Source organism: Patella vulgata, chromosome 9 (assembly GCF_932274485.2).
Source record: "Patella vulgata chromosome 9, xgPatVulg1.2, whole genome shotgun sequence".
Taxonomy (NCBI): domain Eukaryota; kingdom Metazoa; phylum Mollusca; class Gastropoda; family Patellidae; genus Patella; species Patella vulgata.
In genome coordinates, this window is record NC_065887.2 from 25,124,190 (window position 1) to 25,147,459 (window position 23,270).

The following is a 23,270-nucleotide window of genomic DNA, read 5'->3' on the forward strand; positions in this document are numbered from 1 at the left end:
CAATCTTGTAAACCCTCTCTCTACTTGTTGCTCGCTAAATTCAATAAGGTACGGCTTTATTGATATTATGTGTTGTTGACAAGACCACGTGTGTCGACACGAAAGTCGGCCGTTAAAGCAAGGATCGATACCCAGTTGTGATTGAAACGATCAGCGCCTGTGAGGAGCTGAGAGGATATAGGATACCGTAATAGTGAAAACCTCTTGCCAACATGCTCATCGTTTAGATAGAGCGAGACAGGGTAAGCTACTTGTCTTGGCAATTTATTTTAAAAACTATTCTTTCAGATTAGATAGCTGAAATAAATTAATAGCACTTGAAAACACACTTCACCATCTTTGACTATTGTGTCGTAATTGTTTTGACACTGGGATATTACTACCAACGAACTTTAAACGGTAAGTAAAATATTGTTTCGAAATCTTACACGCATTCGCCTGATACAAAGAAGCCGTAAAGTGTAAAAAATCAAACAAAGTCATTAATTATTGTTTCCCAAGAAAGAAAAAAATATTAACAAATTCATTTTTGTTACGTGACAATTATTTTGTTATAGTGAATATTCCTTGTCGGTACTAATTCCACGTGGCACACCATTTGTTTTTAGTTGACTAACAAATTGTTTTACTTTTATGGAACCCTACACGAATTATTGAAATGATATTAAACCATATTATGTTAAATCCGAGTTGATATCAAACCTTATTTCTCTCTATCTTACAACTTTTTTGTGTATGTTATTGAATTAAGAATATTTAAGAATGGCTCATTGCATATGGATGTGAAAACGTTAACATTTTTGTTAACATGATTACAAATGAAATTAAATTGACAAAATTGACAAACAATGTCCTATTTTTCTGACCCGACTGGGCTAATCAAGACTGACAGACGCCATACAGTTTGCTATGTGGGAAATTTGGCCCGGGCCACGGGACGTACACGGGACATAGGTTTTTCGTCCCGCCCGAACGACTAGACACTGACCTTACCAGGCCCTTCGCCCAGCACCACTGGTAAGATGAGACCACGCTGAAAAATCCCGGCAAACTTTCTCGGCAAACACCGGGATCGAAAGCCGGTTAATGAGCCACCGGCGCCTTACTCATGATGGGTATCATGGCGTGATTACCCATTCTAGAAAACAAATACCATTCATCGGTTAATGAATTCGTGTTTTGGTTATTTAAACAAATACCATTTATCGGTTAATGAATTCGTGTTTTGGTTATTTAAACAAATACCATTCATCGGTTAATGAAATCGTGTTTTGGTTATTTAAACCACGGTTTTTCGTCTATCTAGAAGTCTAGAACGCCTGATACCACATATTATTGGTGACAGATTTTTACCACTGTATTTTGATTTTAGTTCACATGTGAACTTCTTAGTTCACATGTGAACATCCTTCTCGTCATCACTATTTCCTTAATTTGTGGTAAAGAGACGTTTTGTTTACAACAGTAAATTGACAGCTCCAACTTCTACGTTGAAGAAATAAGTGACACAGGCTCTTTCTCTAACCTAGAATGAAAGAATAAAATGGTGTTTACCGTCCTACTTATCGGCACCAACCGTGGCTAATGAAGACGGACACACACCGTACAGTGTGTTCTTTTACGTGTACGCGAATGTGTACGCGGGAACTCAGTTTTTCGACGATCCGAAAAACTAGACACGTTTCATTGCTCGGTCCTCTGTCCTGCATCACTGACAAGTGGAAATAACTCTGGAAAATTTCGGCGAACTTTATCGGCCAGCACCAAATTCTATTTTGAAGAAATAAGTGAGTAAGACGCTGATTGGCTAGCCTGGAGGTCTAGGGTCCCCTCCTGGTGTTGGCCGAGAAAATTCCTCTAGATTTTCCAGAGCGGTTTCACCTTGTCAGTAATGTAAGTGGTGCAAAGACTGACAGCCTGACAAGGAAGCTTTCTGGTCGTTCGAACAGGACGAAAAACCGAGGTCCCGTGTACACATTGGCGTGCACGTAAAAGAACCTTGACATTTGGAATTCGATATAAGAGTAGGCTACAGTGCCGCTGTCCGGGCAGAATTTCCCTCATAGCACAGTGCATGGCGTATGCCCGTTTTCATTAGCCCAGTCGGCGCAGAAAAGTACGACGTTAAACCCAATATTTTCATTCTGCTAACTTAGATTTTGTAACTTACAAATGTAAACCACAAACCTTTCAATTAACTAAATCTTGATCACTCATTATCATTATTGACAAACTATATTCCTTATTTCTAACATGGGTTACATTAATAGCATAGGTGAATTATTAATTATGACTAGACTCTTTTTTTACAATTGAGACGTTATCTCTTATCAGAACCATTTTATCCTGATCCTAGAGCTATATCTGTGAACATTTTACTTAGATTAAAGGCTTGAGAACGAAATGTATATTACACATCTTTCCAGTATCAATCTAGCAAAAAAGGTTTATACCATATAATGTTACACACATCTTGCATGAATGGCGAACGAGTTCAATAAACTATAAATAGTTAATATTCTAGAAAAAACAAATTCGATCAAATTAATATTTTTTTCTTTAGTTTAGAATCGTTTCTGATTAACTGAATAATAAAAAGCAAAACTAAGTTCGGCATTCGGTCTACAGTTTAGTTTAATAACATGTTGTATGTTGCTTTTTACATTCCGAAGATCTCGGGTAAGTTAAAATTCCTGTGCAATTCGTTACTTCATGGTAATAAATGGTTAGGTTGGATTTACATAGCTCAATGAATGGTACAAGAGGTTATATACCCCGGGGAAAGAATCACCGGTATCAAGCAGATTGTACAATATGTGCTCTGTTTATATTATTATATCTGAAATTTATGCTCTCATCGGGGCCTTGGTGTAGTTTTTGGGTCAAAAACGATCAAATGTTAATTGTTTTCCCCGGTGAATCATAAAGTAGCTTCGAATCAATTAGATCTGAGAAGTCAGACGCCCGCCCCGACTTCATGTAGCAGATATCTATAGTCCATGAGCAATTGCTGGCATAGTGATAGCAAGGTACACCATGAGTCGATTTCTATTCACGTAAATAAGAAGATGTGGTTATAACATAGACGTTACTCCTGAACATATCCTAATAGAATGTAACTGGAGCAGAGCTTGCAATCTGGACCGGTCAGCACTGGAAAGAGGTTAGAATGGATGACATTTCCATGTGACAAGGCGACGCAATAGTTTCCATCTAATCGGATCAGTCTGGATCTAGATATCTAATTTGTTATTCGGGATCCCTTTCATATTGCCCCTTTGGTCTGGGAGTGTCTACTTATTGATTGGCTTTTTCTGGCAAGTTTCCTTGCGACGGCTTTTCTGCGATATGACCTATGGTGGAAGTTGACGTAAACCCTATTATTATAGTAATAATAGCAGTGGTATTAACAAAGGTAATCGTGGTAACATTAATAGCAACCACGGTGGCTCAGTGATTAAGATGTTGGCTTGTTAAACTGGAGATCCCGTTTTCGATCCCTGCGTTGGCCGAGAAGGTTCATGAAGATTGTCTTGGTGCAGCACCGTCTGGTGTCCTTTTATGTGCCAACGTTCGCTTTAATACAGAGGGAGAAACCACAAAATAGGTCAGTTTGGGACTAACTTATGGTTCAATTTTATATAATTCGCTTGAGTTTAGGGTCGACAACAATTGGTGGAAACCAGGTAACCCGGAAAAACCCCAAGAGGTTGGCAGGCGACCATACCCATTGTCACCTACAAGGTGAGAATCAAACACGCCACTTGACTCATTGGCAGGTCTTATGATCTGCCGCGTCGGTTTAATATGTTGTTACTGTATTGTAAAGCAAACGTTAGGAACATTAAAAAAAACCCAAAAAACAGAAAGTGCTCAAACAAGGCCAGGTGCTTTTAATTTTCAAACTTAAATCGTATTAAGAACAACACTAAAGCGATGGTAGATATGCAGATAAGAGCAAACCGACTGTTTTATTATCCTCGTTACACCTTAATAATAAAAGGAATAATTGACAGTCAATGAAAATGATGGACAGGTGTTTGGATCATAGTTGATATTGGACTTGATATAAGGTAATTCTCTCTTTCGTTACCCAAATACCATATGGGGGTCCAGAGTACAAAGTATGTCCCTTAACTGTTTACAACTGGCTGACTGGTTCGTGTTTAATGTTTCCGAACATAACCAGTAGTGGACGTCACTGACCTTGTTTGGCGACGTTATTTTTTGAGGAGGTCTATATTTACGACTTTGAGTGAATATTCCTCAATTAATTATGAATGGAGTTTAATTAAAGTACTGTAAGTGTATGTAATAAAAACTGTCTTAATTAAAGTACATACCACCTTGATATGCTCATTTTAGGTGCTCTTTAAGAATAGTTTCTTCTATTTTTTCTTTCTCTCCCATTCCCATGTCGATGTTGGTTAACTTTGCAAGAATATGAAAATGAATGGCAATAAAACTATTGTTATCTGTAAATGTCAACAGAAAAAAGACATTTGTATATATATTTCTCTTAAATACAATTGTTGCCCTGCTTGTATTTAAGTAGCTGATGGTAAGTTAACTTAAGGATATACAAAATTGTAGATTTTGAAAATTATTAATCAATTATATTGCAATTTTGTGAAAAAAATGACAAGAATTATAAAATTGTTAAATTGTAAGCATTATTCCTAATTTCTAATTATAGTCCTCTAATGTCCTCCTTACCGATGGCCGATCAAGGCCCCTGGACCCATTGTTCAATCGTCTTTTAGTTTTCTGTCTATTGCGGACTTTTAGAGCACTAGTTTACGCTTCAAGGCAAACTAGTTTCAATACTTTGCTTATAATGAACAGCGTGTGGTAAGAACTTCTTCCAATTCTAAATAATACAATTAAAATTGACAGTAGGTAATACGTGTGTGTTTAAGCTTGGTCGCTACAAGATTTCTAAGAGTTCAACTGAGTAGGTCATTATCAATTGTTTGTTAGAACAGATGGACCATAATGAGAGTTAAAATTATATATCAATTCTATAACAAACTTGTGTGAATATACTATTTATGATTTCCAGGTTGAGAAATACGGAATATGTCAATCATAAAATATATAGGTTTAAAGATAATATGGCGCAAATGTTTGGTCTTACTTCTGAACAACCTGGTGGAGATGACTGTTTGGCGAGGACGTTATCGGCTGTTGTTAAGCTTCGGACAAATGAAATGTTTTTATACGATAAAATACAAGGTAATTGGTTAATTGTTAGCCACAGGTGTGTCCATTTTAACAGCTGATTTTCATTTCCTTGCGATACCATTTCCTTATTTCATTGTGGTAAATAAATAGAACGCAAAGAGATACGAACTAAGACTTATTCCGCCCACATATTTAATGATGCAGTTCGTCAATTTATATCGTTTATTTCTCTTCCTCTTTTCCGCGTAGCAATTTTTGTTGACTTATAGGTCAAGAATCGAAGAAAAGTATTTGAACGTATATTTCCTGTCAGGTTTCGGTGAATATTTAAGTTTTTAATGCTGAAATATCAGTTAGTAAAGAAACAATTTTTTTTGGGAAATCACGTATGAAAATAATATGAATATTCTTACCAGACACAGAAAAAAAATCGGGATGCACCCCCTCCATCACCCTTTAATAGTTATGGGCTCTTTGGGTTTATAAAGATTAAGATCATCATGGAATTATCACTGAATCCAATGGGGAGAGAAATAAGGTCCTAGTCACTTTTCTAACATAAACTCACCACAATCTACAATGTCAATAATTGGTAGAGGAGGAACATAGGCGTTATTGGTTCTCTTGTTAGGAATACGGTCTTAATATTGATAAGAATAGAGATAATGAAGTGAACGAACCCAGCTGAATGATTTAAAAAATTGCTTGATTACTTTCTTTATGACATTAGTCGAGACGCATAATTAATGTACATGTCTTACAACAAGTAAGTCTTGCCATATTGTTGGTTTCAGGTTCATTTACACGACCAGCCTCATTAGTCCAGTCGTAAGAGAACTGTGCGACGTTAAAGCACATTTCATTTGTATGGTGCTTTGGTCATATAGTTTGCAACCTCGTCATCTTAAGGAACCGTGACTAGATCGCGAGTTAGGTATAGCTATAAATATTTGTTGACCGTTTCATTAAATGTTCCCCTAACATAATGATGCAGATAATGGAAATAAACATAGTACCCAGTAAAGCTACACCTCTGTGTACACATTCGTTTCATTATTTTCTAGAAGACAAAAGATATTGAAAAACTTGTCATGGTCACATTCAATCATCATTACTATGCGAATGATCCCCAAATGTATTGGTTTTGTTTATTACATCATTATTTCTGGAACACATAGTAGAGCTCATTACAGTAATAACTAGTCGTGAAGTAATTTTAAGCACCAAAACTTGACATTTTATTTAGGAAAAGAAACATTTTACTATATTTAGTATATACATGTAGATTAGTTTCCTTTTAGCACCAGCTTTCGGATTTGATTAGAAATGAATAATTGTTAATCTATGTTTTTGATTTTACAGTTTAATTAGGTGGATGCGGTGTGGGGGTTAATGTAGGTAGTTGGCCTTGTCAAGGGGGCAAAATTCACTATGTCCAACTGATTTGTTGCTAAATTCCAAATGGCGGAGCTAAGATTTTCAAGAAGGGGGTGCTTCTCCGTCAGAAAGTTTTTAAAAATTCTCATCTAACTACGCGATGTCCTAGATAAAGAACACAATACAGAGAAATTATTTGCACCGTGGCTTCGATCAGAAAGGGGAAAATTGGCTAGCGTCGAAAAAACAGTACACAAGTGGACGTAACATTCTGTGTATGCCATTCTCAAAGAAGATGTAACTTTATCCTTTTAGTCAAACTCGACCATATTATGTTACTTAATTATATTATGATTTTATAGAGGCATAATACCGAATATCATACTAAAAACGTTAAATCCACATGCACATGAAAATTCTTCAAATACTTGGAGGAATTTGGTCGATAATTTCTGATTGATACCAGCCATAACATAAAAATTTATTACTGTCACATTTCACGCATAAGGAGTCAATACCATTGATAATATCCTAAGAAGGTTATTATTCGACGTAGTCATATAGAGAGGTAAGGCTATAACCGCAACCGTAGGACAACATCTCAATCGTGTTGATATCGGCAATCAAACTATTGTAAAAGGGATCGACAAATCATTAGTAGCTGTTGATAATAAAAGTGTTTATAAAGCTCACACCACCTGTGTCCTAATTTATAGAAAATATTATCTATATAGAACTTGGGTTATACACACACACACAGCTAGATTTTATAATTATTATCACCATATGGTATTTTCTTACACTTATTATTTATATACTGATACATTAAAATGTAGTATAATAAGTGATGTTTTTTATAATGAAAAGATCAAATGTTTATTTCTGTAAAAAATCAAAGTTTCTAATTCTATAAGTTGAATTGGTACAATTGTATTGAACACGAATTGAATACACTGTTTACATGCAATAATCAGGGTGGTTCATAATTCACAATTTTCATATAATATTATTGAATATAAAATTGGGAATATATTAGTTTATTTCCCAACAACATTAATTAATCCACGAAACCGTGTTTGATAAATCGAAGATTTCGGCGCAACTTGAAATACAAGCTCTTCGTGAACTACAATGCCGTGTTAGATAAATTATGATTTGAGATATTTCATGACGAAGATGGACAGTTCCAAACTAGCATAAACTAGCATTTAAAAACAAAAGTCAATATATAGCAGTGCTCATTAATTATTTTATATTTAAAGTTCTACAGTTTTTATCCATTCTTGATACATTTTGAGTATGAAGAAACCCTTAAATAAGGCACCTGCCTATCAGGCCACACAATCAGGCTTTTTCGGGCACCACCGCTCTGGTGTCTGTCTTTTTTTCTGGCACTGATTTGCCTTTTTCTATGCCCAAAACACAGTTCAAAATGTCAGGTCCGATATGTCAAATATGTAATCTATCCGAATCAAACACGTGGTGTAATAGTATGAATACCTTTGTGAAAGAGTTTAATTTACCTTTAACTGTACGGACATCCATAACTACCAAAATTATGCGCATGTATTATTCTATAAAATAATAATAATAGAATTTGTCGGGTACATTATGCCGTAATATATGTTAGCGCACTAACTGTCGATGTCCTATGGGAAATACCCAACATTTTCAACGTTATTGCTTTGAAATTACAGAAAGCTAGACTATTCTTTGACAAGTCTTTCTAGCTATATTAACCCAAGTTCGCTTAATACTAGCGATGTCATTGGTGGTCATATTCTCGTATCCATTGACATTTAAGAAAGTAAGATCCGAAGAGCAAAAAACGGTCAGGGCCGAACAGTAAATGCGGCCTTGATACCATGTGTAATAAATGTTGCTTCCAAGATTTACTATAATATCGTGAAATGACATTATACCCTCTAGTAGTGACTGCTTTATAAAGTTCTTTCTCTCTGTCATGTACATGGTAGCCCAGATGATTAATGTGTGTTTTGACAGTCTTATTCATCTACGTATTTGTTATTGTCAAATAACTTACATACCTTCGCGGTGAAAAATCAAACTATGTGACATGGAGTGATCTCTTGCAACCACAACATTAAGCTTATATTCAATACAAAGATAGAAAAAAAGAAACCGTAGTTGCACTCTTTTGTCAGCTGATGACACATTTCTAGATGTTACTGCCTATCACCAAAATAAAATATGTGTAAATGTAACCTTAATTTTGAGAAAAATATTAAATATACCGAATTTCTTCAGCTAAGTAAACTTCTTACATGAACAAAAATCTGTGTCATCTAGGTAACAAATATGATATAAACGGTTGAGCAAGCTGCACCTATTATTCATTATTCCAATTACTAGACCTTTAGGCATGTCTTAAGAATTATGAGGGAGAATCTTAAAGAAATATGACTTTTCATTTGTGTATTAACTCGGTAGTTAACGAATGACAAACCATTAGAAATTTGCATTAGGTGTACGCCGTCTATTTATAAATGGTATCAGGTGTTCTAACAAGTCCAAACAGAGTAAAGATTAATGTAGTTCCATGGGTTTGAAATCAGAGACATTATTAAGCTGGGTATTCTAGGAAGAATCGGACTTGTAGACTGAAAGTAAACAGGAAATGAAATAATTGAATAAAGTTTGAAGGCATGTGGAATCTTTAAGGATGACTTGACGTGTGATATAATTAGTGTTATTTTATTTTGTTAAAGCTAGCCAGTCTTCCTTCTCATCTCTATATGTTTACCAATGTTATAAACACAATTAGTGTAATTTCCTCATTTATTAGCATCTGAATTATCGCATTAACATAATGTGGACGGTCGGATGAACATATGATAGACAGACGAGTGCCGATATTATACGTCCACAATAAATGTGAATATGTCAAAACAACATCTGTTTTTCAAAACTATTAGATATTGTTATATCTTAATATGTACGTATTTGGAATTATATCCAAATGGTTGGACCCAGCCTATTACGACAGGAAATTTGTCTTTGCGAACGAAAGGATCATTTTGCTGGGTTCGGAAACAAAGCGTCCGTGGGAGTCCAGTCGGCATCGACGGCTCTATTCAGTGGCTTAACAAACGGGTGGACAGTGACGTGGTCTCAAAGGATACGTTATAAAGGACACCCGAGGGTCTTGACTTCATTACTAATCTCCCTAGAAGTCACTTTTTACAAACCATTAAAAATAGCTATGCCTTTCGACGATACAACTAATTAAGCTAAGATGACAAAGTGGCTATGTTTTCGGATTATCTCTGAACATGTTGACATGTGTAATCCTGATGATGATGAGTATTAAAGCTGTACACTAGATAAACAGCTTAATAACTTAGAAGAATAATCAGGGCATTTCTTAAAAGAATCTAAAGCACTGACTGGATACGAGATTTTGGTTAATTTCAGCAAACCATTGTGGAGTTTTGGGTTGCGCACTACCTGTGCTTTGTACGTGTGATGTTTATCTAATTATGCGACTTGGGACATTTGCCCTACAACTAACAGTACTAAAAATGACAATCTGTGAACAGCACTTTTAAGGATTTGACTATATGGATAGATTGGAACCTTGCTTATCTAAGACCATTTTAATATCTAAAGTCATGTGAAATAAGCATTGGTCTCTAATATTAAAATCCAGATTAGATATTTTGCCCTGGGATGTTCTTCGTACTATTAGCTTTTCCAGTTAGTTGTTTTCACTACTCACCAGAAGTCTTTGAGATAACCCAGACCACTAACTTCATTTAATTTTCAAAACTATAAAGTGTTAGAACTTATTTTTTTAAAATTTAATCTATTACAGTATTTACGAATTTTCTGTTGGATTATTTAAGATTGCAAAACCTTTATTTAAATTTTATTGTATTTAAAGAACATTACTTTTGGTATTTGGTTTACGACGATTATGCTTGTATTTAAAGAATATAAGAACTTTATTTTTTGCATTTAATTAATTAAGGATTATAAGAATGGAATCCTGAAAATCCCCAGGATAACAAAACTTGAGGCGCTGCAGTTCATCATTCTGACAACTCATTAGTCCTTAGTTGACGTAATTGTGATGTTAGGTTTAAATCTCAAATATTAAAGGGGATAAACAGAAGCGGCAATTTGATTAAGTTTCATATGTTCAAGAAATCTAGACAGAGCAAGCTAAAATTGGTCTTAGTTTAAAGATGGATTATGTAAGAGCTAAATCTGCCCGTTGCCGTTTATTTTCGGGCTTCAAATATATGTTTTTATTTATACATTCATTAACATGACGAGTCAATCATCAACTCCCTGGGCCATCGGATGACCCCGATTTTAAGTAGATTTAGATAATAGATAAAACAGATAGTTTCGATTGTCAAGTACCGTTGCTACTATAATAAACAATATAGCCTACGCAACATTTTGTCTAAACTTCAAACACGCTTACCTCGCACAGAATCAAGTAACTTGTCTGAAATTTTCAATATGTTCATTTTCAGTAATCTATTTTTGAACCAGTATAATGTAATCTTTAAAGGTGAAATCTGAATTAAAGGCTCTTAAAACTCTTTATGTTAGTATCCAGCAGTCTATCTGAAGGACACTTGATTTGAGAATAGAGAAATACAGGTCTATGTCCGTTGTCGGATAGAGTGGGGTGAGTTTCTTGTCTAGCAGAGAGAGAGAGAGAGAGAGAGACAGAGAGAGCGACAGAGAGAGAGACAGAGAGAATTTAACGTCCACTCGACACAAACCATGTCATTTCGGGACCAACACATGCGTGTAGTGTCTTTAGCAGTGTGAGGACAGGCGACCCTACTCCTTGCCACGTACAAGCGGGGAATCGAAACCACGTCACTTGACTCAATCGCCCCGTTTACACTTGGCCGCGGTACCAGGCCGCGATAAATTTCAAGAAATTGACCCGTTTACAATACTCTAAAATAACCGGTCTCGGAACGGTGCCAGGTACGCCAAGTGTGGAACTCGTCACAGAAAAGTTAATTTCAGTCCCTATGCAAATTACCCAGATGAAAACAATTATGACGGTTGATTTAGTTTGTGCAGCCATTTTGACAGAACTGATGACAAAACTGTCGAAGTTTGCGGGGAAAAATGTCAAAGTCCATTTGGCGCATGCGCAGTAATCCGTACAGAGAACCGTTCTCAGACGAGATAGCGTTTATACTACGAATATTTAACTGTGCCGTTCCTGGCACCGTGCCGAGACCACCTCACTTCAGTGGGCCATATTGGCACGGTACTCAGTACGGTACGCTTAATGTTTGACCCGTTTACAACACAAAAAAATTAACCGTGCCGTGGCTGGCACGCTTAAAATTTGTAATGTAAACGGGGTAAATGACAGACCTTATGATGCAACGCGCAAGCGTTAACCATTCGCCCCCCCCCCCCTTATCTAGCAGTAAATGCGTCGATACCTTAAGCGATCGCAAGTGACAACTTACCGCTGTGCTTTAGTTCTTGTTGTTTTCCATTAAGTAATAGAACTGTGCAGGTTGTGGATGCGTTCTGCTCTATGGGGAACATTTTGCCCGGACAGCCAGGCAACGACCTGCTCTTACTTCGAATTCTAATTGTCAAGGGTTCTTTAATGTGTACGTCAATGTATACAAGGGACCTCGATTTATGAACCCTCCCGATCAACTAGGCATCCATCATTGATAAATTGGAGGCGAGAGCTCAAAAAGTGACATTGTGGCGACCATTATTCAAACGATTTAATACTTTGAGCTGAACCTTTAAGACACGGTAAACGCGGCCATTTGCAAACTCAAGCGAAGTCTGTGTTTTGGAGAACCAATTAAACTACAGGAGATCTTTATAAAGAACTAATAACCATCGGTAATCTATTTTATTAAGCATGTAATTCTGTTTTTCAGATAGAAGTAATAAGCCTATGGATATCTGTGTCAAAAATCTAGATTACGTGATATCATCATATTATACACTTGAACGGCATCATTTATATTAACAGTAACTTTAATCATAATTCATCAATAAACAAGATTAATGAATGGACGGAGGACAACTATAAACTAACAGATATAAGAGAACAGAACTTAACTCGGTGTTATGTGAACTTTCAGGAATAATCGTGTAAATTTGGGGTTTGAAAATAACTCTGAAATATGAATTTGGGTAATCTCAACCTTAACTTATCTCAGGGTGGCATTCTGGGTTTCAAGCTACCTGGACATTTTGAACCTTCCGAGGAAACAAACGGTGAGTACAACTTGTTTTGTAGACTAATATCCGGCTCGCATGTACCCTTATACATGTTATGCAAATTTACATAGGTGTATTAATTATGTGCGGGTCACTATTTTCAGATTTAAAGAGGTTGTTTAGATTGTTTTGAATATCTTTATCGGAATTCAGAATATTTATATTGGAAGGGGTTATGACAGAAATGGAAAATGATGAAATGGGGTTTAACGTCCTACTTGTCTTCAGCGACTGGGCAAATGAAGGCAGGCATGTGCTATGTAGTGTGCTGTGATGGCATTTATGCCCGGACAAGGTGTTGCGGCCTAATCTTATTTCGAATTCCAACCGTAAATGGTTCTTTTACGTACACGCCAATATGTACACTGGACCTCGTTTTCTTGTTCCATCCGAACGACTATACGAGCCACGCCTTGACTGAAATATTTTGATCGTATATTTAGGGTTTCCTGGCAATGCTTAAGATTGAATTTGATATACAGTGAACCGTCAGAACAGAAGACATGGTTCATATTTTTAGATTAAAGGGACAATAACACTCTTGCCGGCTTGACAGCTCCAGAAAATAAAAAAAAATAGCCTTATTCTAAGTACTAGATGTGTTATTGTCTTACCTGTTGTGTAAATTATCCATTAAATCCTATTTTACTAGTCCAGAGGGTTCAAAAATATTTTAAAATCCAATTCACATTTGAAAAGCTTTACGTCAGGCTTTTCAAATCATTTAGTTGAATTTTTCCAATTTTTTAAATTAGGTGTGTTAAGATGAAATTTGTATCATCAATTAATTGGAATATTGTAAAATAGTACAATTTGTTGACCAGAGTAAAGATTGGGACATATTATTCAGTTACAACAAGAGTGGTATTGAGCCTTTAAGCTTGCACGACATTCTCCCCAATAAGAATTCATGTTCATATAATATGTTGTCCAATTAAAAATTGTGAGAAATACAATCATCATAGATATATAACTTATCACCAAGACGTCTAGTTCATTATAGCATAAATGCCTCCATAAGATTAAATTCCAAATTATCCTCCGTCAGCGTTAATTGTTTAGGCTGGGGCGGGGGAGGGGGGGCGAGACAACCAAAAAGCAAACAACGTGATAAGCACAGAACATATCTACAATTTATAAAATACGGTAATAATAGGTGGTCCGTCGGCCATATTATCTTTACCATTGTTGACAGACTATCGACAAATACTAAACAATAATGAGACATAGAGATCTAATTAGCTACGTCTGCCATCTTAGACACAAGACTGCTTCATTAAACAAGTACGATTTACTGAGTTTGATGCCATAAGAAACGAATGCTGGACACAGTGACGGATTTACCCATCATAGGCTTGGCAGGCTGAAGACTGGGGTTTAAAGATCTTGAGGGCCTTCGAACAAGGTGTAAAATATTTTTGACACTGTCATAAATAGGCCAGTAGCTGACACCAAATAATGTTATCAGAAAAAAAACATTTTGCTCCAGGGCCAGGAAATGTAAAAGATCTTTGCGTTGACTAATATGTATTCTGAATAAAAATATCGATAGTTCTGAGGTTCTAACACAGCAGTATTTTTGTTTTGAGCTCACAGTTGGCGGATTATTTTACCGTGGAAGCTTACTCTTTAAACCATATTTGGACATAGGTACTGGTCACGTGTCTTAATTAGCCAATCGTTGATATGTAAACAAACGATAACAAGGGAGTTCAATTAGTCTGAAGAGTAAAATATGAACGAAACTAGTCACAATTTATCTCTTATAAATGCATAGAACTATAATATAATATGTATGCTGGTGGTTTAGCTGATGTGGCCAAATTTTTTAACTCGTGAGATCTGTCGTAGGCCTATGTTATATTTACTTGTGATCAGTAGCGGATCCATGTGGGGTACCTAGCCCCATCCCATCACCAATAACAGCATAAAATTCACAAATTATTGTGTTTCAACGAAATAAGTAAATTTGAAATTTTTGCTGCTTGAGGTGATGTAAGATGCCCCACACCTGACAAAATATTATGTGCTCACCACTCAGGCAGTATGATGTCTAGCCCCACCCCCACATCAAAAACCGTATGAAATTCACTTATTATTGTGTTTCTGCGAAACATGTAAATTTGATTTTTTTGTTGCTTGGGGTGACGTGGGGATCCCCCACCCTACCCCCAACAAAATATTCTGCATCCCGCCACTCAGGCAGTAAGGTGCTGCCTTACTAACCAGGAGATCCGTTGGTATTCAAAATAATAAGGGTAGGTCGTAGGCAAAAGGCAAAAATTAATCAGTCACTTCTCTGCTTCGCCTTCTTTATTTCTTGCGAATAGCTTTGATATGCGTTAACAGCACAAAGGACAGAAATGAACAAGGCGAAATTAAGAAGTTTCTTGAATCGTACCAATTATTCAATGCCTTTGCGCTGAACCTCATAGGGAAGTGAACCCACAATAGAACGCAGCTTCTCGGCTTAGCATGTGAAGTTCAGAAGGAACTAAGAGTACCTATCGGCTTCCATACGTATGCCTGTCTTCATCAGCCTGGTTAGTACAGAAATCAGGAGCCATGATGGTTCAATTAGGAAGATGCTGGTCCACTAACCGGGAGGTCGTGGGTAATTAGATCCTACCTAATGTTGGCCAAGCAAATACCCCAGGATTTTCTAGCATTTGTTCTTGTTGTCACTGGTACAAGACAGGAACCGTGTATTTTTCGGACAGGCCTGAAAACTAGGGAAATCCCCCCCCCCCTCCTGATAATTTGGCCGCAAGTACCCTTTTCTCCAGGTTTACTGACCAGTCGAATATTTTATTCCATCTCATTGGCTAATTAAATGAAATGGGGTTTAACGTCCTTCTGTTCTGCTCCGAACTGGGCTAATGAAGACGGGCATACGCCATACAGTGTGTTATGAGGGAAATTTGGCCCGGACAGCGGCACAACGGCCTACTCTTATACCGAATTCCAACTGTCATGGGATCTTTACGTGCACACCAATGTGTACACGAGACCTCGGTTTTTGGTCCCATCTGAACGACTAGACAGCTTTCTTTGTCAGACCCACCAACCGGCATCATTAACAAGGGGGGAACCACGCGGGAAAATATAGATATACTTTCTGGGTCAATGCAGGGATCGAACACCCGACCTCCAGGCTAGCAATTAAGCGTCTTACTCACTTAGCCACCGTGACCCCCCCCCTCCCCGGTTAATTAAAACACGACGGGATAGAGTTTTATAACATTCTATTGCAGGGGCTAAAGCTCTACAATGAATGGTTTCATGCGTATCAAAGTGAAACTCATCTAAGAACTTTTGATCCTCAATACATAGTTCAATTTTTATCTCATGAATCGGACAAAAATTGTCGCCTCTGGGAGGTCCACAAAGTTCATTCATATTTCACATTTTGCGTAAAAGGCATTTGGCATAACTCTAGAACGGAAGGTCCGATGCGCACCAAACGTGAACTCACTCAACACTCGTTTTAAGTTTCATGGAAATCGGATAAAAAGTGTTACAACCTTGGTATTACATATTTTTACACTATTTGCGTACAGAAGAACGGCCATTTGATGGGAAGTTTCGGTCCGATTTTCAGGAAATTCGGACGCAACCATAATTATGGTGTAACGCTGATATATTTGAACGATTTTACAAATAAGATAAAAATTGCTACCTTTTTGAGGATCCACAAGTTACAAACGAGATTTTTCGTACAATCACAGTTCATAATCCAGAAAATTGGAAATAAATTGTGCCCCTCTAGATGGTCCAGAACAAGGTGACCTTCGGTTGCCCGGATATCCGAACTCTAGTCGGAACTATCTTCATGCGAATGACATTTAGTTCAACCTCTGGCACGGTCGGGATAGATCAAGGATGGCTGAAAAGGATGATACGTGTGTAGATTTATCTAAAAAATATAAAATTGCCGATTGCCAATGCGTTATTTACACCATGGACCGTATTTCAGGGTCCATGGTAACACCCGGAAGTTAGAGAACGGGAGTTAGGGTATAGATATTAACAACTTTGATTTTTAATCGAGTTTTCTTGATGAATTTGATAGATTAAGATCTTCTTATTTGAATATATATAGGCCCACGAGAAAAAAAAAACTTTGTGAAATGATCCATGTTTACGAAAATGTTTTAAAAGCATTTCTTCATCCCCATCGTTTAAAATATAGTTTTAGAAATGAGTAAATAGCAGAAAATATAGCAGGCAAAACAACTGACATGGGCGCCGCCATATTGAATAGCCAATGTTCCGGGCCATTTGTGTTCGGGTGCTGGTTCAGACTGTAGTCGCAACCACAGTTTACATCCGAAAGTCGCCCTGCGTATTATACTATTCAAAAAAAGTAGGGGATATTTGATTTTGGGGGCATAATACTAAAATATGCAAATGACTACGAAAAAAGTCACTATAGAACAAACAGAAGAAACATTTCCAGTTACATGTGACGCCCAAACGCACCAATAGCTACCGCATGGAATGCAGGTGATGCTTGGGATCATCATGGGGGTCCAACCCAAAATTTGCACGACTCTGACTTTGAATGTTACAGTCATTGTGGCATTGAATTCCAGGGTGGAAACATCAGTTTAATTGTTTTAGTGACCAGAAAACAAATTTTGATATGCGTCGGCTTACCCAAAATGAAAGGTTACGTGCCCTTGGCATGCTACAGATCGGCACAACACAGGCGGTTGTGGCGCGGACGATGAATGTTTCTCAGTCTGTCATAAGCAGACTATGGTCCAGATACCCTGATACACAATCTGTACAGGACAGACCACGCTCAGGTCGACCAAGGGCGACAACTCAAGCCCAGGATCGATTTATCCGTACCTTGGCCTTGAGAAATCGTGTCATCACAGCAAATCAGATCAGCGTTCGTCTTAAAACAGACACTGGTGTGAGAGTGAGTGGCCAGACGATTCGGAATCGACTGCATAGGGGTCATCTTCGCGCCCGACGTCCTCGCGTGATCCCTTGTTTGAGAGATCATCACATTCAGGCAAGACGTCGTTGGTGTAGGGATCGTCAACACTGGGATAATCGACGCTGGAGCAATGTGATGTTTTCAGATGAGTCAAGGTTCACTGTTGATTTTTGGACAGACGTAGGAGGGTGTGGCGTCGTCGAAACGAGCGCTTCCAAGACGTTAACGTCATCAGACATGATCGATTTGGGGGTGGTTCTGTTATGGTGTGGGGAGGCATCACTGTTGCTGGAAGAACGGCTTTACATGTTGTTGCAGGGCGTGTTACAGGCCAGTACTACCGGGACAACATCTTGGCAGTCCATGTTGTGCCGTTCGCGCGACGTCATGGCCGCCGTTTCATCTTCCAGGATGACAACGCAAGATGTCACAGGGCCAGGATCGTTACAGGTTACCTCCAACAACAGAACATCACCACATTACCTTGGCCAGCACTGAGTCCCGACCTCTCCCCCATCGAGCATGTCTGGGACATGCTTGGACAGAGGTTACGTCAACGTCAACAACGTCCTGCCAATGTCCAAGAACTTGCTGCTGCGTTGCAACAGGAATGGGACAATCTGGACCAAAATGACCTTAGACGTCTCATTAGGAGTATGCCACGTCGGATCAATGCTTGTTTGGCAAACAGAGGAGGATTTAACCGTTACTGACTTGGTTGTGATGCTGTGGTAACTTTGCTGTTTGACCCCGGGTATCATTTTACCCTTATAATGGTCAGTCTGTGCCTTACTTAGTCTAACGATCATTTGGAATAAATCGATGAATGTGAACTTCATTTCATTTTGTCATTTGTTTCTTCGTCAGTTTCATTAGGTGACTTTAATAACACTTAAAAATTAAATATCCCCTACTTTTTTTGAATAGTATATATGCTTTTACATTATTTGTGTAAAGGGGAGCGGCCATTTGAACTTTGAATTTGTGTTTAGGCGTAATGGTGTAATTGTGATATATTTGAACGATTTTTGCAATCAATAAAAGTATGACCTCTAGAGGCCCCACAAGCTAAAAATGTGAGTTTTCGTACAATCAGTGGCTATAATCCAAGAAGTTACGATTATAAACATACGTGTTAAGTTTCGTCAAAATCATATAAAATTTGTGACCTCTAGAAAGTCCACAACCATGGTAATATTATGTATAATTATATTTGTCCATTTGAGCATCACAGGAAATCACCATCGACTGCACTGCGTTATAATAATAAAAACTTTATTTAATGACGCAAAGTACGTTTTTTGGATTCCGTTTTGCATTTTGGAAGGAAAAGAGATTTACTGGTCTGTGAACGGAGCAAGATATCAGTTTTGGAAACAAGAGATTTTTCAATAAAATAGGAGTTTAGATAAAGTGGAGTATTAAATGTAAGAATTTTGAATGATAAGACAATTTTATTATAAAGAATCCTCTGTGTAAGGGTAAGTCAACTGAGTTTAGTAAATAAAGAGGTGGACGGAGTTTCAATTTGTGCATCAAGAATAATTCTTGCTGACCTCTTTTGAAATTTTAAAAGAATGTATAATCTACTTTTGGTAGCATTCCCCCAAATGATAGAGCATTAATCAAATATTGGTAGTATTTAACTATTATAAATCAAAATTCTTGTCTCGTAAGGTAAATTTTATCTTATTTAGGAGAAATACTTTTGATGCAGTTTTTTTTAGACATATCTGCACTTCCCAATTAATGTCTTGGTCAATTTGAATTCCAAGTAATTTTGCGATAGTAACCGTCTCAATTTTCTCACCATGGAGTGATAAAGTTAGGTTTTTCTGATTTCTTTTGTGCTTTAATGAAATCAGCATTGATTTTGTTTTCCAAGGATTGGTACCATCCCATTGTTTTCACACCATTTAGCAACCAAATAGAGATCATTTTGGAGATTATTGGCGATGGATAAAATATTTTGTGTGAACAATGCAGGGTACTGTCATCAACAAACAAATCTATCTGACTTGATTCAATATTGAGTGGGAGATCATCTATAAAAATAAGGAATGGGAGAGGACCCAGGATCGACCCTTGTGGAACCCCTCATTTGACTGTAGTAATTGAGGCGGTAATTGATCCTAAACAGACATTTTGCTTCCGTGAGTCAAGATATGATTCAATCAAAATTTATGAATTGTTATCAAATCGATAAAGATGTAGTTTTTCGACAATAAGCTTGTGATCAATGAGATCAAATGCTTTGTTAAAATCAAGATACACTATACCACTCATCGCACCATTATCGATAGCACCAAGACAATTATCTGTCATTCGGATCAGTGCAGTAGCACATGAATGATTAGATCTAAATCCAGATCGAATGTTTCCAAATAGGATTGAATTTGAGTGTTCAAGTGCCTTTCGAATATTTTTGAATTTGTGGCGAGAATTGAGATTGGCCTATAATTGTTCTGATCATCTTTTATATATAGCTCCCTTCTTATGTATATGAATAATTTTAGAAAGTATAAGGGCACTGGGGAACATGTTTTGATAAATACAAAGGTTAATGATACATGTCAAACTGCTACAAATTGTATGCGCAGACAATTTTGAAATTTTGGGTCCAATACCATCACCCCAATGGCTTTTTTACTATTTAAACTCAATAAATGTTTTAATACCTCTGTGGTAGTAATACAATTAATAGAAAAGTTGCTATTTTTTAGGAATCTTATCATTTACGTAATCTGATATCTTTTGTTTGCACTCTTGAGAAAGCGGGGGTTTAATGTCATCAGTTAAATTAGTGAAGTAATCATTCATCACATTAGATATAGCATAGATCATTAACTGTTGTTTTACCATATTTAATACTATTGGGATAAGGGCAATTATTTTTTTTCTCTGTATGTCACGAAAATATCTCCATATGTTTTTAAACAGCTCTTCATTTTCGACAGAGTCCTTGATAAAGTTTCTTTTGGCATTAGTAATGAGATTTTTGGTTTTATTTCTCCATATTCTTGGAGGCTTTAAAGAAGTCCCTAAACTTTCGGGCTTTATTGATTTCCTCATTAAACTACTTCGGTTGATAGTATCTTTTCACTCTTTTTCGCTTTTGCGGAGCATGGCAGTCTATAACACCTATAAAAATGTTATACCAAGTATCAAGGACAGCATTTTGGGTCATCAATTGACTCGACTAGTTCAAATGGAATTTTAGCGAGATCATTAATAAAATTAGAATCATCAAAATTTTTGGAATTTCTGTTGCGTTTTGTGATTTTTCTCTTGCAGTTTCCAATGACAAAAATAATCGGAAAATGGTCACTAATACCATATGTAGGAACTTTAATTTCAACAATATTATCGGTGTGTTTGTGTATAGATGGTCAATGACAGTAGAAGAATTTTTAAAACAGCGTGTAGGGGGTAGTAATTAATTGATGTAATCCCTGCATATTGATTATATTTTCCCATCGTTTTGGAACTAGTTGAATAATCTATATTAAAATCTCCTATTACATAAATAGATAGACCAGTATTTATGGAATTTAAACTAGTTTCAAAATCATCAAACCGAACTGCACACAAAGAAGGTGGTCTATATTATAGTATATACAAGACATTATAAAAATGACTTTCCATATTCTGGATGGAGTTCAATCCAAATAGATTCGATATTTTGATGTTCATAATCATAATAAGTGGTAAGAGATTTAAAAAAAAAAAAAAAATTTCATTGCTGAGTTATTTTACTAGCCAGAAATCGTTTAGAAAGCGTATCCGACGATCTAGACCACCCCCCCTCCCGGAGTTTAAAGGGCCTAGGCGGCCCCTGGACCCTCGCCTAAAGTCCTAGGACGGCATCCTCCTCCCCTAATCAAGAATTGCTTCTACCGGCCCTGCTTAAAAAAAAACCTTTGACAAAATTTGAAATAAGATTAGGCCATAGCGCTGCTGTTCAGCAAAAAGACCCCATAGCATACTATAATCTTGCGTATACCTGTCTTCATTACCACAGATGGTGCAGAAAATGAGGATGTTAAACCACATTTCATAACTGGGAGGCATGGTGGCTCACAAACCTTGAGATCCCTTGTTCGATTCGACATTGTTCACCGCTTGTCAGTGGTGTAGGACAAAGGGCCTGGCAATTGATAACATATAGCTGTGGGAGGAAACCTGAGGACCCCGGGGTAAAATACACGAGGTTGGAATCGAAACCACGCCACTTGACTCAATGGCAGACCTTATGATACAACACGCACGTGCTAAACATTCAGGCATCAACACCCCTCAATTGCAAGAAAGAAAAGGTCTAAATGTACTCTAGATTTAGTCAGGTTGGTGGAACTGCTTATTTGGCTGTTTGGGGGGGGGGGGGGACTAACCCACAAATTCTATGGAATAGAGTGGCAAGTTCAGTTCATTTCTCTTAAATAGTCCAATCTATTTTTTACACATTGCTGAAGAGAGGGCGGTTATTAATATAAAAGTTGAAGATAATAGACAGTATTTATATAGACATACATTTATTTTGTAGAAAAATGTGAAGATAAAAACACAAATTAAAACCATATAATGAAAATATCATCACTGTCAGTATAATATCACAGTCTTAAGTAGAATTTATTCCCCATCCATAACAAATTGGCATTAATTGTTGATGGATTTAGTTCCTCAAAAAAAGTGATGTGTCAGTATTGTTTGTATCATTAGATGAGGTTGGTAATTTATCCATTATATTTTCTGCTGGTAAAATATGGTGAATGAAATAACTGGATGTTCTGTAACTGTCAGTTCAGAAATAAATGAAGGTGGATGTATTAATGAATAAAGAAATGAAATGTATTGTCCATAATCAAGGCCTAGGTGGGTTATATCAGGAAAAACACAAATTTATTTACAGTCTTTGGTTAGCTGTGCAATGTGAGAAATTTGCCTGCCAAGTTGTTAATCTGCTTCCTCTTATAGATATCTAACTCCCTCGAAATATCAAATGTGCATTGTGAATTTACACGCAGGAACTCATTTATCAAAAGACAATAAAAATAAACAGATTTAGTCATTAACCAACTAACAGCTTCCCTTTGCAAATCGCTTCTGATCTTCTAACTGTAATCATTTCATGAAACACTGATCCTACTAATCAAAACCTATTTTTGTATCTTTTCTGTTATGAAATTGGGTGAAACACTTTATCTCTGATATTATTTTCAAATTCGTTGTACCATGGAGTATGGACCTTATAATATGGTCGTAGATCTCCATCATCCGATATCATAGCCATAACCTTTTCATTTCCGTCTTTCAGCCACTCTGCAGAAATGGTCCTAAATTGAATATATTCAAGACTTGCGAACCCTCAACTTAATTAATTCCATGTGAATAATAGCCTATATTTCTTGGGTTTTTTTGTACTAGGTTCTGACATGTCTAGTAATAGTAGTATTATGAAGTGCCTCATTGGCTGAATCACGTCAAATGACCATTTTAGTCAACA

At 36.9% G+C, this 23,270-nt stretch overlaps 1 protein-coding gene across 1 annotated transcript in view; it reads left to right on the top strand.

The window, feature by feature from the left end:
• Positions 1 to 200: 200 nt before the first annotated feature.
• Positions 201 to 23,270, top strand: part of LOC126831519 (BDNF/NT-3 growth factors receptor) — an 81,480-nt gene continuing 58,410 nt past the window's right edge. The window contains exons 1-2 of the mRNA XM_050562050.2: positions 201 to 399; positions 12,471 to 12,813. Of these exons, the coding sequence (XP_050418007.1) occupies positions 12,720 to 12,813 (94 nt within the window). The 5' untranslated portion in view covers positions 201 to 399; positions 12,471 to 12,719. The remainder of the gene's footprint in view (positions 400 to 12,470; positions 12,814 to 23,270) is intronic.